The sequence below is a fragment of the Triturus cristatus genome, chromosome 10, assembly GCF_964204655.1.
Source record: "Triturus cristatus chromosome 10, aTriCri1.1, whole genome shotgun sequence".
NCBI lineage: Eukaryota > Metazoa > Chordata > Amphibia > Caudata > Salamandridae > Triturus > Triturus cristatus.
Window position 1 is genome coordinate 450,044,412 of NC_140593.1, and position 16,755 is coordinate 450,061,166.

Here is a 16,755-nt window from a genome sequence, read left to right on the forward strand (position 1 = left end):
GCGGAGGTCTTCAATTCTTTAGAAAAACTTCAGTCTTGTAGTAGACATCAAATTAAGCATTGTAGGAAAGTGCACCTTTTTGGCATATCTGATGCAATTTTGACAAAGGTGCGCTGAGTTCCTGCCATCCACGTCCCCAGTGCCAGGTCTCTTCCTCTAAACGGTACAATTGTTTCTCCAATTGGCAATACAATTAACACACCCTGCAAGTCCCTAGTAAGTGGTACCCCCTGGGACCTAGGGCACAGAAGCTAAAGAGGGTCCCCAAGGGCTGCAGCCTGTATTGTGCCACCCTAAGGGACCTTCTCACCACCAACATGCAATATGTGTCTCTTGGTGCAGATAAGAGTAAAAACAGTATGGCACACAGCCCTGTGTGCCATGCCTGCGCTCACTGCATACAGTATAGGAAAGCCACCCCTACAGCAGGCATTACAGCCCTAAAGCAGGGTGCACTATACTACATGTGTGGACATATCTGCATGAGCAGATATGCCCCTGTGATGTCTCGGTTAATTCTTTGATTTCACAAGTGAACAATTTAGCAATTTTAAGTACATGTGCCAAACACTGGTAAAAATCGAGCCCCCCCAGCTGCATGATTGCTTCACTGAAATCTATGGTGTTTCGAAGTAAACGCTTTGTATTAATAAACCAACTTTGATTCCAGTAGAGGATTTATTAATAAATATAACTAGTGGGCACCTTAAAGGTGCCCTCTGAGAACCTGCCAGCCTCTATTAAGCTGACTGACTGGTGTAGATCAGCCTGCCACCACAGGCAGATTTCTGACCCCCTGCAGGTGACAGCCTGCGCTCTCAGAGAGCAGAAACAATGCCTGCTCTGGCAGGAGATGTTGTCACCTCCTCCAAGCAGGATGGCTAAGTAATCAGCATATCAAGACAGGCGGTTTCAAAGGCCTCTGTGGCCTTTCATATTTGACCACAGTTTCCCCAGACGGGGAAAATGCAAACCTCCTGTCCTGGGCTCATTTGGCATCAGGACAGGCAGGAAATTAGATATGCAGGGAGGTGTGGTGCACTACAAGGCCAGTCATACCCCAAAGGTGAGCTGCTTGATGTGCTCCCCTTTGGGAAAGATTCTGCCATCTTAGTGATGGCAGAATTTGGAACTCTGGGATAGGTTTATGTCCACTTCACTTGTGGTCATATAGAGGGGGTAGTTAGCCATTGGGTACCACCCTTCACTTTATTTAATGCCCCTAAATCTAGTATTTTAGGGGTGTCCCTGGCACCAGGAAAGCAGATTTTGATGCCCTAAGAAGGACACAGAAAAGCAGCAAAGAGCAAGAACGGAGAAGCAGCAACTGACTTGGCACCAACCCTGCCGTCCTGTCTGCTATCCCCGACAATTGCGCCAAAGAGGACTCGTCCTGCACCTGCTCTGCCTCCAAAAGCCTGGGAGGAGAGTCAGCACTTCAAGAAGCAACCATCATATCCCATGGAGTAGCAGAGCTACTTTCCTGCTCCCTGCAGGCACCCAAGAAGGACCAAAAGGACTCCGGACTACAAAAAGCAGACACCGGCAAGCACCACTGCGCCTGTGCCCCCTAGCCTGAGTTGAAGGGGGCAAACTAGGTCCGGAGGTCCACTAGAATCGAACACCACCTTGGGTTTGAACAGACTGCGAGTGTCTCCTGCAGCACGGATAAGACGCCTAAAGACACCACTGCACCAGAGCTCTACAGCCCGAGGAGAAGTGGAGCGACGGTGTCCCTACGTGCCTGAGCATCTCAAGGCAGAACCCCACCAGTGGGTTCAGCCGGACTGCCCTCCAGCTTGCAGCCTCTTTCTCCCTGGATCGTTTCCCATTGAAACCATTGGTGCACCACTAGGACGCTGAAGAGCACCTCTGCCCCCGGACGCCCAAGAGCCTCCAGAGATGGCCCGTTAGAGCTGCCTTGGATCTTGCCCCACTCTTACCTCAACCCCAGAAGATTGGTCCTGTTGCTGCTAAGTACCCGTATGCAGTATATGTGTTTTCCCCCATAGGATAACATTATTGCATTAGAGACAATACAAGTATATTTCCCCATTTTCTTCAAAACTGCCATTTTAAAAAGTACTTGCCCACAGTGCTTAATTTTTTGGTGTTTTCCGGTGCTCGACAGACAATTATCAACACACACACTTGTGAGAGTCTGCCACAAGGTGGTGCCGTCTGGGGAATTTAGCGAGGATCACAACAGTTAATTATAAATTCAATAAACATTCAAAAAATACTGTTACTTGACACCCAAGCCATTCTTAGAGCTTTGGGGGCATGAAATAGTCCGAATTGTCACACTTGTGAGTGTGATGGTTAATAGTTTTTGTTACCATCACTGGCTGCACTGGTAAAGCCAATATATGGTGCAAGCTGCAGTGGCGTCCTGCCGCAAGCCCTGGCACTTTTTTTTTTTTGTTGCAAATTAAGCACTGCTTACCCAATAAAAAAGTTCTTGTTGTCTAAAAATATATAAAATATTTTGCTATTTTTCTAAATTGGTGTGGATCTCCTTACTGAGTGTGTGTGATTCATTTCTTGACTGTGTGTATACAACAAATGTCTAACACTCCTCCTTGATAAGCCTAAGGCTGCTCGCTCACACTACCGCAAAAAGAGCACCTCGGGATTGTTAGAGCAAGCCCCTGTCCACTCATAAGGGATACCTGGGCTCTACACAATAGACCACTTTTTGGTTTATTATATAAAAAGCCAGCTTCCATCAAGCATGAGTTTGAGAACCACTAGCTTTATAAAACCAGCATAGAAAATGCAATAGGTTTCGCCCTCGTTTAAGTTAAAGCAATTCTGTTTGTAATTAGGTGGCTTTTTAGCTTTGCTTTTATTAGTGTTTTTCAAACTTTCATGTACATAACATGCATGTATATGTATGCATGCATTTATATTTGTATATAGATATGCAGATATGTATATACACACACATACACACACACGCAGTCATTAAAGAAGAACTCCTGAGAAAATGAAAACCTGTGTGCGACTTTCTTGCGCCCTGACAGCGCGAGAAACACTTTCAAATACACACACATACATATATATAAATGCATATATATATACACACATATATATATATGTGTGCATATGTGTGCGCGTAGAGAGGTAGAGGGTGGTAGAGAGTGAATAGTAGAGTGAATAGTAGAGAGTAAGTAGTAGAGAGTAGAGAGTTAGTAGTGAGTAGTGGAGTAGAGAGTAGTAGAGTGGGTAGTAGAGAGTAGTAGAGAGTGAGCAGTAGAGAGAGTAGTAGAGAGTGAATAGTAGAGAGAGTGAGCAGTAGCGAGTGAGCAGTAGAGCGTAGTAGAGTGAGGAGTAGACGGAGAGCAGTAGAGTGAGCAGTAGAGTGAGTAGTAGAATGAGCAGTAGAGCGTAGTAGATTTTTAATTTAAAAGTATGTAAATGCAAAATACTGCAACACTAGTTTCCAGAATGGCTGAATTATAGAAAAATGAAAAGCGAGAGTCAAGTAAGGTTTATTTAATTTAAGATACACAATAAATATCAAGAAAAAAGGTTTAGGATGCAATAAACAAACCCAGCTTAAGGTACTTCATGCTTGCAGCCTCATCGCCTGATGCAGAACAATGCTGTTGGGAAATCATTTGTCATTTGCTACGAGCTTAGACTAGTGTTTTCAAATCATGTGACATTTCGGATTAATGCAAAAAATAAAAAGGAGAAATTATGTGCAGGTGGTAGATATGATGGTTAGAAAAAGGCTTCATGAATAAGTTTTATGCTCTGACAAACAACCAGGTCAAATATAGGTTATTTAAATTAAAATGTAAAACATAATTAACTTTATAAATGATCAATACAAGTTTGCAAACAATGTACATTTTTGTAAATACATAAACTGTTATTGACAAAAGTAACAACTCTTGCCACAAATTGTAAACTCCAAAATGTCAAAAGATACAAATATATTGTTCTGGAACCTAATAGAAGAGGTTTCTGCAGATTGAACAGGGATGGTATATTTATTTTAGTTAACGTACATACGACTGGTGAATGTATGTGATTTGAAGATCAGTAGAAATCCTATATCAGTACATTACCTGAGTAATATCGACATTTACTTGCCTGTCTCTAGGACTTGCAGCTGATGACAAACTTAGAACATTTTAACAGTTCGCGGTAGAAATGACCCCTTTGAGATCCTTTACCAGGTGTTTGCACCGAGATGATTTCCACATCACGGCACGATTTAGAAAAATGTTTATTTATGTGTATGTACTGCACGCAGACAAGTAAATATAGCTTACAAGGTCACTGTGTGAGTTGGTCTAGCTTTAGTGTTATGTGTGTAACACATGTAGTGGTGTGGACTGAAGAGAAGTGACAACAGAGGCCCTGGTGCAGTACACGCACTGTAACCATCACTGTGTGTGCGCTACAAGTCTTCGTATTCAGACGTGGCCTCAACATTCTTGTCGTTTTTGTGCGAGCTCTTCCTTCCTTGTTGTGGAAAACGAGGGTTTCACAGTTCGCTGCTTATAAAAAGCATTCGGTTAATTTAAACCTCGGCTGCACGCACTTGCTCTAGAAAAATTACCACTAGAAACACAACTGCATAGGTGTATTTCCAAACAAAATTATGTCTGGTGCTGAAACACAGTACGGAAAATGTTAGCGCAGGGCATTACTCTGACAAGGTTACTAATTAACTGTCTGCGAGCCCAAGATTTATACTTGAATTCCGATACTTACTTTCTTCCGACACGAAAATGCACATTTAAGGTGCATACAAGCGATATCTTACCTGGATAACGCTCCCTCCTGGAGCAAGGAGCGGCAAAGCAGCGTTAAGGTGCTCTCATTTCATTCACAAATGTTGCAAGTACGAGCGACTAATGGATGTGTTATTGCCACGACGACACACCAGAATCTCAACTAAAGTCCAGAAAAGGAGTTTGGGATCCACTTTTAAACATACATTTAAATTGGTTTTGTGAAATTGCGGCGCGCAAAAAAAATGTAGCATGCACCCTGCTGTGTTTTAGTAATGTTTCTGTCAGGGGTGTCCTCTGAAGCTCAGTGACTAATTCCAAAGCCATCCAAGATGTGAAATCTTAGTTGAAAAATGAAAGATGCAAGTCAAGCGCGCTCCGGCTAGCTGAGGATGTTTTATAAATGCGTGACGCTGAGCAGTGGGCTGCCAGGAAATGAATAAAAGGTAATGAATAAAAGTTTATCAACTTACGGCTCGATTGTCGTGTAGCCAGAGTGAGCTCCACTAACATGCCTGGCGCGGAGAGTCGGTAATCACGCTTGGTCGAGGGAAGCCTCCTCCTTCCCGGGGCTTTAATCCCCCTTTGTCTGCGTGTCTGGGTTCATGGTGCTGAGGGCTTTGGGGCCCTGCGCGCACGGTGTGCTGAACGTAAATAAAGCACAATGTCCTGCCAGCAGTAGGACAAACTCAAGAAAAAAAATTGTCCCTAGAAGAACTTTAAAATTCACACTACCGTGTCCAGGTCTTCTTCAAGATTCAAAAGGCTGAAATGTATGACCTTGGTGAACCTGGCTACTATGCTGATATCACTGCATTTCAGTCATACAGGAAGAGATTCGGTGAGTAGTTTGTTAGGTTTTATATTTTACCCACCGCATGAATTAGAACGAATAAAAAAAAACTAAATCACACCGTAATGCTGTATAATGCTAAAAACGAAAACCTATCTGCCGCAGGGGAACTTGGAAATAAAAGGCTGTTTCAGTTTCTTTTCGTGTTAAAGACCATCCCCTATCCAATTCACCCCCCACCCGCGATCAGAGTTCCTCCCCGTAGAGCTGCTGAGATCAGCACCATTTGTTTTCACGGGTCTTATTGGCTTTAGGTGGCACATTTCCTGGAAGGACATTGTTTTTAAAAAGGCGACCGTTTCCAAGCTGCAGAGGCGTCACAGCTGAATGTAAACACAAGGTCAGGGCGGTAGGCTGTGCTGGTTTGTTTTCACCAGAGAGCTGCGTGTCTGTCTGCGCATTCCGGATGCTTGTCAACATATCCAGCAAAGAAAGTTCACTGGAGACGAGGGGAGGGGCAGGAATAGTTGAGAAGGGATAGGAATAGAGCGTTGGGCTTGACTAGAAAAGTGGAGCGGGAAATAAAAAGCGTGCAGTGCCGCACTTATTAAAGTAAAGTAAAAAAGTATAAGGTGCGGGTTGCGGATGACACAGAGGGCGGGTAGCAGCGGGAGGACGAGGGGTGGTGGTATAAGAGGAGAAATAAAAAGCGCCTTCAAACTCTTCCACCATCTGCACATTTAAAAAAAAAAAAGTGCAACAAGCACAGAATAAACCTACTGTGTCACGCCGCCGGTAAGAGATCTAATCCCGCATGGCGTGGATAAAAGGAGACAGGGTGGCAACAATTAGGGATTGACATGCCTTCAGTGCAATCATTGCACTGCCTTTGGCATAATTTGTGACGCAAAACGACGCGCACAAATCAAAACTTAAGGCGGAGCTGACACGAAGCTTGTGGAATCGTATCGATTCCAAGAAGCCTTGTAACACGAAAGCAACGCATTCGCTGCTTACGTAAGGCCAAGACCTAAAAAAAAAAAAAGGGACTGGTTCTGAGAAATAGTTTTTAGTTTTGCCATTAGGTGGCAATTGTTCATTAATGCAGTTGGAAATATTTAAGAACACACAAATAATTCATTTCTTGCACTTGCTTATTGTCTCAAAATGCAAAGAAACTAAAGTCAACTTCAGATTGTTTTACTTTTATTTAATAAATAACTTTAATTACAGTACTGTAAAAAGTGAACTCTTATTAAAATAAAAAGGCACTTAAAACAAGATTGTGACTAAAAACAGAAGGATCACATAGGACATTAAACAATAACAGATACTTAGCATTGATGGAGAAAAGTCATGTGTCACAACAAACGCAATCCCAGCAGCAAGGACAATGTAAATGTACAGCCAAGACACCAACAGACATAGCAAGGTTGTGTAAAAAACTGAAACCAAGTTCAACCAGATGCAATTGAGAGAAATAGAACATAAAGGAGCACCAGTCTTCAAAATAATAAAACATAATGACACCCCCCACACTAACCCCCTCCCTCAAACAAAACATGTATGATAACCCAGTAGACCAATGAATTAAGGCAGTTTACTAAATTTCGCTATCAGATTTCTTAAGCATAATATGTTACAACAGGGTTTGATTTTACAAAGAATACCACACAAAACGTATACATTAGAATGAAAACCAAACCGTAAAAAAAAAATAATGAAGGTTAGTAATACATGGGTATGATACAATAGACGCATCAAGAGAAAGGAAGGGGAAAAACAGCCATATAATGTATTTCGCTGAATATCAAAATTAACACTACGGTGCACTAGAATTCTCCTTTCATGCCATCAGGCACGGATATTAGTTTGATTTCTTAACCACTAGCAAAGTGAAGGCAACTTTTAGAATGCAGGTTGAATGGCTAAAATGAAGTAACCCTGGCATCACATGGTATTCAACATTCAAAGCAGAATATTTTTTTTTTTTTAATCAAAACGTTGTCATCTTTAAAGGTGCATTTCCATTTGACGTTTTTGCCCAAGGTGTTTTCTACTTGTTGAAAATGTAACATATGAGATAAACATTCCTGTTTATCATCCCAGTCTCGTATAATTTTGGATTAAAAAAAAAAAAAAAAAAAATATAATAATTTTGGCATAAATTTAGTGCTACAGCCACATACATTTCTAAAATATCGGAGCAAAATTTACAAAAAGCGTGATTAATCCGCACAGAGTCAAAATTCAAACAGAGTATTCCCTTGTAAAGCTAATACTTGAAAGAGTCACAGCCCTCACACTGAATGCCTTGATCAACTCTCAACGGTTTCTAAAATGCATAGTAAAAAAAAGTAACTATTTGAGAGGGTCGGAAAGGCACAGCGTGACCTTCGCACACCAGAAAACCATTGCAGTATACATATTCTGGCAGTCCCATGGCACAATTTGGAGATAAAAAATAATACTTTATACATAATGTCATTTATTCAAAACTGCATAGGAAACAAAAAATGTTTCAAGTTAGTAAAGTTCTGCTGTATTGGTCTAAAGCTACCTTATTGTGACTAAAAAAAGTTCTACTTTGCATACAGTGTTGTGGAGCATACACAATTGAAGCAGTGTTCATTTCCCCTCGTATTTAGGATTCACCACCGTTGTCACCGCACTCTTATAAATTGGATTTTCACCCTAGAAAGAGGGATAACGAGTTGTATTATAAGTATTGGTAACAAAAACAATAGATGCTCAAAATGCAATAATCACCACAAAATATTCTGAAACAAGTTAATGCCATGCAAAAGGGAAACACACGGTCATCAATAGGTGTGTGGAATTAATGTAAAACAGGTCACTTGTTTGGGAGCAAACATTATACACAAGTCTACCGGTGTTACCAAATTTAGCAACAAGTGAATCCTGGAACCAAATTGGTACTAAACCAATTGCTAATTTTCTAGTGTCTCATGAAAAAAAAAAATCCATAAAGACAATCCAAAGTCACAAGCGCCGTTCACTTTGTGAAACCAGCGTTCACATATTCAGGGAAAACAAAAACAGTCATTTGCGTGCAAACTATCATTCTAACAAGAGAAGGCGGCATGCACAATCTTTTTTAAATGCAGCTAATTCAAATCTAAACAGGAAGGTAAAGAACATTTGACTAGAGCATATGCCTGAAATATTAAAAGATGAACAGGTTTGAGTGTGCTCCAGTACGAAGGTGGTTACAGTAATGAAAACTGACACACAAGGATTCCAAAGTCTGCCTTGCTCCATCAGCCCCCTTAGAGTGAGGTTGGCAATTTGGTGTTTGGTAGGGTTCTTTGCCACAAACAAGGCAGATATCCTGTCCGCTTTAACCCCTTGTGTGCCCCGCCCTTTCCACGCCCTGTGCCGGGCGTTTCATTAGCGGGCGGGGCTCATGACGAGATAGTCTCGTCATGGGCACAGCGCAACCGCGGCCCATGACGAGACCATCTCGTCATGGGCACTCAAGGGGTTAATACAAGCACGCTTGTAATAAGGCAGATGGGATATCGGAATGCGCTTGTAATAAGGCAGATGGGATATCGGAATGCGCTTGTAATAAGGCAGATGGGATATCGGAATGCGCTTGTAATAAGGCAGACAGGATTTGTCCTGCTTGAAACCGAGTAGCCCATCCATCAAACTCTAAATCAGGCCCTCTGTTTTACTTTGGAGGACACAGGTCGAGAACTATAGTCAAACCACATTTAGGGCAAGTGACTGGTTCTCAGAGTCAGGTGGGATGAAAGTTAATCCAGAAAGGTTTATTGGAGTTTCTCAATCTTCAGCTACATGTTCCCTCTGGTATAAACATAGAAAAGAGGAGCAAACTCGACCATTTCCATAGAGGAGCAGAAGTATAAACCTAGTGATATATTGCTCACCATGAAAGCGGAGAAAGATTATGCATGGGGTCAAAATTTAAACCGTGACTTTTTTGCAATCTCTAGATATCTGGCCCACAAATATTTGGGTCTGGGACATTACTTGCAAGAGCAGTACTGGATGATATTTGACATGTAAGCTGTATGGAGATCTTTCTGAAGATTTTGACGAATGTGGAAGTAGGTTGGTAATGAAATTGTTCAAATATAAAATAATCCATCTTCATGCTCTGACATCTATCCACATACACAGAGTATGTCCCAGCCCCCTCCCCGCTCAGTCTCCTTTACTCAGTTGGATAAGAAAAGGGCCACGGAGTATGTGCTCACCCCCTTCCTGCTCAGGCTCCATTGCCCAGTTGTCTAGGAAAAGGGCTGAGTTCTTGCTTCACTCCTTCTGGGAGGCCCAGTGCACACCTTTAGTTGTGCCGCACAGTGGTTAAGATTTTTAAAAGTAAGGGCTCTACTCTCTTTCATCAGTATTTTTTTTCCCCACCGATGTGAAGTGTGGATGACTTTTGTACCCATTGGATTATCACCTCTATCATGCGCTTAAAATTACTTGCTTTATTATCTCATGTGGTACACTTTTGTTGAGCTTGCCACACCTCTCATAGGTTGGAGAGGAATTCAAGGTGATTCAGCACTATGAGAACTAGATCCCTAAGCAGAGCTATAGTTCAAGGCTCTGGTTTGTTCTGGTTTTAGATTTGCCTTTAATACACTGGGGTCCACCGAAGCACATTTTCCCTTTACTCACGCTTACAAACATGTCAATTTTCAGGCAACAGTGGTGTTTGGAGACTTGCTTGATAAGGGTGCTTGATCACACACGACTGCCCGCTGTCTTGGTCATTCTTTTTCTTTGCCACTGGTTGCTGAGCTCAGTCCAATCAGTTTGACTTCCCCAGGACACCTATCAGCATTGTGCATTGAAATGCTCCGAGACAACTATGTCGTCTGTTCCTCCGCACTTCTACTCGCTACTTCTGCAGGAGAAAGTTTGTGCTCCAATTCACCTCTCCCATGCAACACTCATGTCGTCAATCAGCACGCACACACACACGCGCAAGCACACACACGTGGACACACGGTTTGCTTGATAGTCACCTGAATGAGAGGCCCTCCAGGAGATCCAAAAGTAGCATCCATCTAATGCGATTTTGGCGACTAGGTGTCAGCCAATAATCTTACTATGGGCCTTTCCTCTGCACAGTGAGAGTAGATTACTTTCTTCAATTGGCATTTCTAAATTTATCAAATCGTACTGTTTGAACCAGCTACAGTAGAAGCAAAATTCATCAATGCCCCTGGTGGGATGTTGGGCAGAGAGCAGGAGAATGCAATCATGTATCCACTCTGCACACTAATGAGGACTGAAAACTGTCTATTTACTGTGTGTCACGTGTTTTGATGGCTTGAAATGTTTCTCTCCAATAGGACGCTGGACTGTGGTGGTAAGGTACTTAACACATTGATTTGTGGGAGGAGCCTTTCCTGGCCATACTGAAGACTATTTTCTATACTCTTTGAAAGTCATTGGTGCTTAAAAGTGTTTCTGCTGATGCTCTTTGATACTGTAGTAGTGCTTTTTTCCCTATTTGCCTCTGCAGTTATTGATGATCAATTCAGTGTATAGGAACAGACAGAAAGAATAAATACACTGACGCGTGAGTCGCACATCTGTACCAGGTTCCAGCCATGGTAAAAATAACTCAATAAATAAATATAAGAATGTCAATTGGAGCTGCTTGAACAGAGTTCACCCAAGTAGTAATTGTCTATGATAGGCAGTATGGGCTGATAGCAAACAATTATAATGCTGTATGGTGGACCATTTGTATCTTTAACTTGGAGGTACAGACATACACAACACTGCAACAAATAGTCTTGACAAAGTCCCTTTAGGCGAAACATGTGTTGGCTGTTTCCAAATTATCCGATACCTATGCATCTACACCGACTGACTTGAATAAAGACCTATTAAAATATACCATTAACAACTATCCTGTGAGCATGGACATTGATCAATCAGCTGTTCCCTACTATTGTTTGTGCTTATGTATGCGTTTGTCTTAGTCGTGTGATGGATATTATCCGTTCACTCAAACACTCTTGGGTAGCAGGTTGTCATTTTGGTTACTATACAATTTGTACCCACATTTGTCAACAAATGCAGAATACAATTTTGCCATACTTTTTTCTGAGAATCGCAACTCTGGTTTCTACTGCTACCATTGCAATGGTTGTTATTGACTAGTATCAAGGCCTCTGTATTAGCATCATTGGCTTGAGAGCAAGCCAGGGAAGGGTCAGTAAAGGGTTAAAAAAAAAAAATAAATAAAAAAAAAAATACAATCTTTTTCAGCACTTGCTTAACTAAACATGTTAATCCATGTTAATTCATGCCACAAAGACTTCCACAAAGAAAGACCATGGCAGTAGTTGTGAGCTTAAGATTCTGTTGTATCCTTTGCAATGCTGATGGACTGGGCAGAGGCAACAATTATTTTAAGAATTGCGTCAACGTTTTTTCTCTACCTGGGCAGAAACTCTACAGGCTGTTGTGTGTAATCCTAGACTGAATAGATGAATGCAGGCTCCCTAGAGGCCAATGAGCTTGCTGCTCTCTTGATTCGGGTTGGCGTCAGGCAAGCTTAATTGCACCCATTCTTTGGATTTTCTTTTTCTGGTGGTGTCAAAGTTGATTGTTTTTTAAATGCTGAATAGAAAGGAAGACAGGCGGGAGAAGTGTCCCAAGATAAGAAATCCAGAAAAGGTCAGAATCTGACATTCTGTAAAACGACATCCATCTTCCACTCCCCGGGTTTTACGGAGAACAGGTGTCTCAATAAGAAAGATTAATTGCCTATATGTTCAGCTTCTGGGTTGCTGGGTTTGTAAGCTCCTGTTAGTCAATCACATGATCCACTGGAGAAACATGTGAAGGAAGCAAATCAGACATTTGTAGTGAGAGAACTCAAATGGAAAATAATAACAATGAGGCAGCACAGAAGGAGTTTGCTCTCTACAAAGATGATGCTCATTTCTAGACAACAGAACCTCTCATGTATTCTGGAAGGGTGAGCACTAAATCGGTCCTTAAGACACCGAAAGGATTAAAAATGTTGCATACAAAAAGTGACAGATGGAATGCTTGAATTAATCTAAGCCATCAGTAATTACTCGGGCCACATACTAGTCCATCATTGTTTTACACACCATGCCACCTCAGTTTGGATTCGGCCATAAGCAATTCAGTCTTGACTCTTCTCCAAAGGGAACAATCTAGCCTGAACTGCAAAGAACAAGTTTCACTTTTATTAGGGTCATACAGCTGGCTATAGCTTGGTTTCAATGGCAATGAAGGCACAGTACCAGTGTCTGGGCATACCCCTAAGTAAGGCCTTGGTAGCCCACCAGGCAGGGTACTTAATACTACAAAGAAAGGTATGTTCCTTTTGTGTTTAACATGGTCTGAAGGTAAAAAGAAAAAAAAAAAAAAAAAGAAAAATTGCCCTTTTCTCTTTAGCAAGGCCAGTGGTATGTCTATCTGATATGGTGTTTGTTTGCTCAGGCTGCGCTTCCATTTGGGACCACCAAAGATAGAACTCCAAAGTATCAAATTAATCATTACATTAAACCAGACTCATTGGTGATATTGGATTTAAGGTAGCTTTTTATAACAAGGTGACTTTAGGAAGTCACCACTTGGTTACCCGAACCTCCTGTAGCCTTTTCTGTGTGAATGCAGTAGATGGCCTCCGAGACAACACACTGCCCCCTCTGCTAGGAAGTGTGAAGAAATCCCAAGTAGTAAAAGGGAACAAAGAATCGCTGAAGGAAGGTGTGACCTCCTCCAGCAGGATGACTAGCAGGCGTCAGCCACACACGGCCCAGCTTCATAGAGGCTACCCCTCAGTGAAGCAAATCGTGATTACACCTTTGCTTGCCTGCTTCTTTGGTTAGGAAGACAGGCTGGCATCGCCTTCAGGGGGAAAGACTGGTGCAGAAACAATTTTTCAGGAGTTGCCTCTCATTATGCGGTGTACACCTAGGAATGTGTCCAGAACTCCTCACAGAGGAAGGCAGGTTGTACCATCTTGGATTTGAGTAGAGGGGGTATCCTGGGATTGTTTGGTGGCCAAACCCCAAGGAAGTGATGTAAAGTGAGAAGGGTGGCTTTGTGGTAACTATTGCCTCATTAGCTAATGAGTCCTCCCCTCCCAAAAACGCGAAGATGACATAAGTGGCATTCTAGACATAGTCCTTCGATTACTACAAGACTGTAAAGAAGACAGAAGGACTGCCCCTGCTGGACCCAGCAAAGAGGCTGTATGAAGGACTGTACTTCATCTTCCAACCCTGAGGGACTCGCAAAGAGCCTGCTATGTCCACTTGTGAAAAGGAGCTCCACTTGTGCCAGGACAGAAGTGACTCCACGTTCTAGACTCCTGTTAAGTTTCAGGACCAACAAGAGCTAATGGGACCTGCAAACCTTGAGAACCCAGATGCCAATGGACACTTGCCTGCCTCTGGATGGCAAAGTGCCTGTTGGGAGACAGAGTCTTGACCCTCACGACATGCCCCCGTTTGCCCCATGACTGTCATCAAAGCGCACTCTGCCCCCCCACTCCACCCCAAGAAAAACATTTATTCATCTGTAACCGGGAGACCAGTGGCAACGAGATGCACTGGACTCCCTTGGTGCATCATGGGAGATCCTGAGAAAAACACTCAAAGTTCATGAACTACAAGGTGGCCCCAGGAAAACCTACAGCCTTTTTCTGTGGCTAAAGCATTTTCAGAATCCTGCATCAGGCCCACTTCTTGGCTGGACCGCATTGAAGACGACCACCTAGAGGACCTTAAGACTGCTAGAAGAGATGCATAACTGTCCCTCTGACCTTAGTGGTTCCCGTGACTGGCCCCAGACCTGTTGTGCAGCTCTCCTAGCCAGTTGGCAACTAACTGCTAAACTGCTTACAACAACCTATTGCATCTTTACAAAAAGAATGGACTTCTTTGAAAAATCATAACTCCGGTTCTCCTCAATAGATTTTTGGCATTTTAGTGTCTATTTAAAGAAATAAATATACTATAACTTTATAAACTGGTGTCAGATTTTATTGTGTTGTGTACTTATTACCTGTTTTGGTAATTCTAAATGCTTTACGCTTGTTACTTTGATTAAGCCAGACTGCTCTGTGCCACAGCCACTCAGGACTGACCTATGGGTTTTCCTAAAGAAACTTAACTGGAACTGATAAAGATTGAGATATTACATGGTGAGGTCTCAGAACCACACTACATAATAATAGACTTTCCTGCATAGGTGTTTTATTCAGTCACAATGTTTTGTTGAGTAGCATTTGCAGGTTTACTAAAGTGCACAAAATCATGAGATTCACAGATATGTGGACTACATTTTCACAACCATTTTGTAGTTTATGGGAGAAAAAACTTTTTTTACCACAATAACTTTTATTGAGTTTTCAGTCGTACTATCTGAACCAATATGGCCCTCTGATACACAAAGCAACAGAAACCTATGTCAATGCTCAATGATACAGTAATAGTAAACAATCAATCCCATCACCCCTCCCATGATCCACAGACCAATCAAGACAACATCATTCATTGCAACTCATATATAATATTTAATAAGGAAGGGTCTTAATAGAGTATTTATCACCACCCAACATACTACTCCACTCAATGTAGCTCACATAGTGTATGGGGATGGTACAAATAGAAGAGAACAGGGAACAAAGGAAAACAAGAAGCACTGCTGTGTTAAGACGAGAACACTCACTCACCCTAGGGTGACATGCTTCATCATTGGGTCCCCTCTTCACACTGGGACCACAAGGCACGCAGTGTGGGCTACTACTCTCCTGAAGGCGAGGAGTGGTTTTAACTTTTTGATCAAACTCACTACAAGTTCTATCTTTTGTGTAGGGAAGGAAGGGAGGGGCAGAGTGCAAACAAAAAATTAAGCGCGAGTTAAAACTCTCTTGGTGGGAGAGGACAATTTTTATTCTGGTACCCCCGATAGATAGTTAAAAAACAAGCTCGGTGAGATAGGGCCGGCCCTTTAGACGCAGCAATTGAGATAGATTACCTCTGAACCACCATGAGGTGACTGATGAAGGTGGAGCTAATCGTATAGGTTAGAAATGTATCTTGTGGATCCTACTAGATGTCGGTACCACAAGACTGATCCATACCAGTGAAAGTATGACTCACTTTTAAATTTTTATTTGAAGCAGAGTGACTAATAGTTTTGGTCCTGAAGAATGTCATGAACCTGTTGGTCTATGTAGGCAGAAACATGTTGACCAGGATAAAGAATACGGAAATATCCATATCCCCATCTCACTGAGCTTGTTTTTTAACTCTATCCGTTGGGGGTACTAGAATAAAAATTGTCCTCACCCACCAAGAGATCGTTTTAACTCGCACACAATGTTTTGTTTGCACTCTGTCCCTTCCTCTCCTACACAAAAGATAGAACTTGTAGTGAGGCTGAGGAAAAAAACCAGCTCCGCTCCTACAAGAGAGTAGTAGCCCACACTGGGTACCCTGCGGTCCCAGTGTGAAGAGGGGATCCTATGAGGAAGCATGTCACCCTAGGATGAGTGAAAGTGCTAGTCTTAACAGCAGTGCTTCCTAGTCTCTTCCTTCTTGTTTTTCTTTGATCCCTGTTCTCTTCTATTTGTACCATCGCCGTACACTGAGATACAACTCTGATATAGCGCCTGGGGACCTCATGGTTGGGCATTCTATTGTTGAATTTCTGCTTGAAATAGGGAATCCACAGAGAGGGCCGGAGCAAGAACCAGACCCCTGTAGTCTGCCCACCGCTACCAAATCTTGGAATGATTTTGTGGGCACACCTAACTTCCATCTCCATACAATTATCCATCCCTTTCTTCCAGGTTGCCACAGTGGGTTGTATTGCATCTTTCCACAATTTTGTGATATGGCTCTTCGCCAGGATTAGGTCTAGTAATACCAGATGCCTTTTATTTCAACTACCACCTATCCCCTCAGTACTATGGAGCAGGAGCATTTTAGAGTTGAACGGAACCTCCTATGACAAGACCTCCTATAGGCATGACACCTCCCCACGAGGAACCAGTCAGGGCCGTACAATCCCACTCCGTATGTAGAAAGGTGCCCTCACCCATGTCACAGCAAAGGCATACCGCTGAAGCAATAGCACCCACATGCCACAGGCGAAGTCTAGTGAAATAAACTCGATGCAGATATTTTAATTGTATGAGCTGAA

At 42.4% G+C, this 16,755-nt stretch overlaps 1 protein-coding gene across 4 annotated transcripts in view; it reads right to left on the minus strand.

The window, feature by feature from the left end:
- Positions 1 to 6,733: 6,733 nt before the first annotated feature.
- Positions 6,734 to 16,755, minus strand: part of ITGB1 (integrin subunit beta 1) — a 324,864-nt gene continuing 314,842 nt past the window's right edge. For all 4 annotated transcript variants that reach the window (XM_085631856.1, XM_085631854.1, XM_085631857.1 and 1 more), the window contains one exon: positions 6,734 to 8,238. In XM_085631856.1, coding sequence (XP_085487982.1) covers positions 8,173 to 8,238 — 66 coding nt within the window. In that variant the 3' untranslated portion in view covers positions 6,734 to 8,172. The remainder of the gene's footprint in view (positions 8,239 to 16,755) is intronic.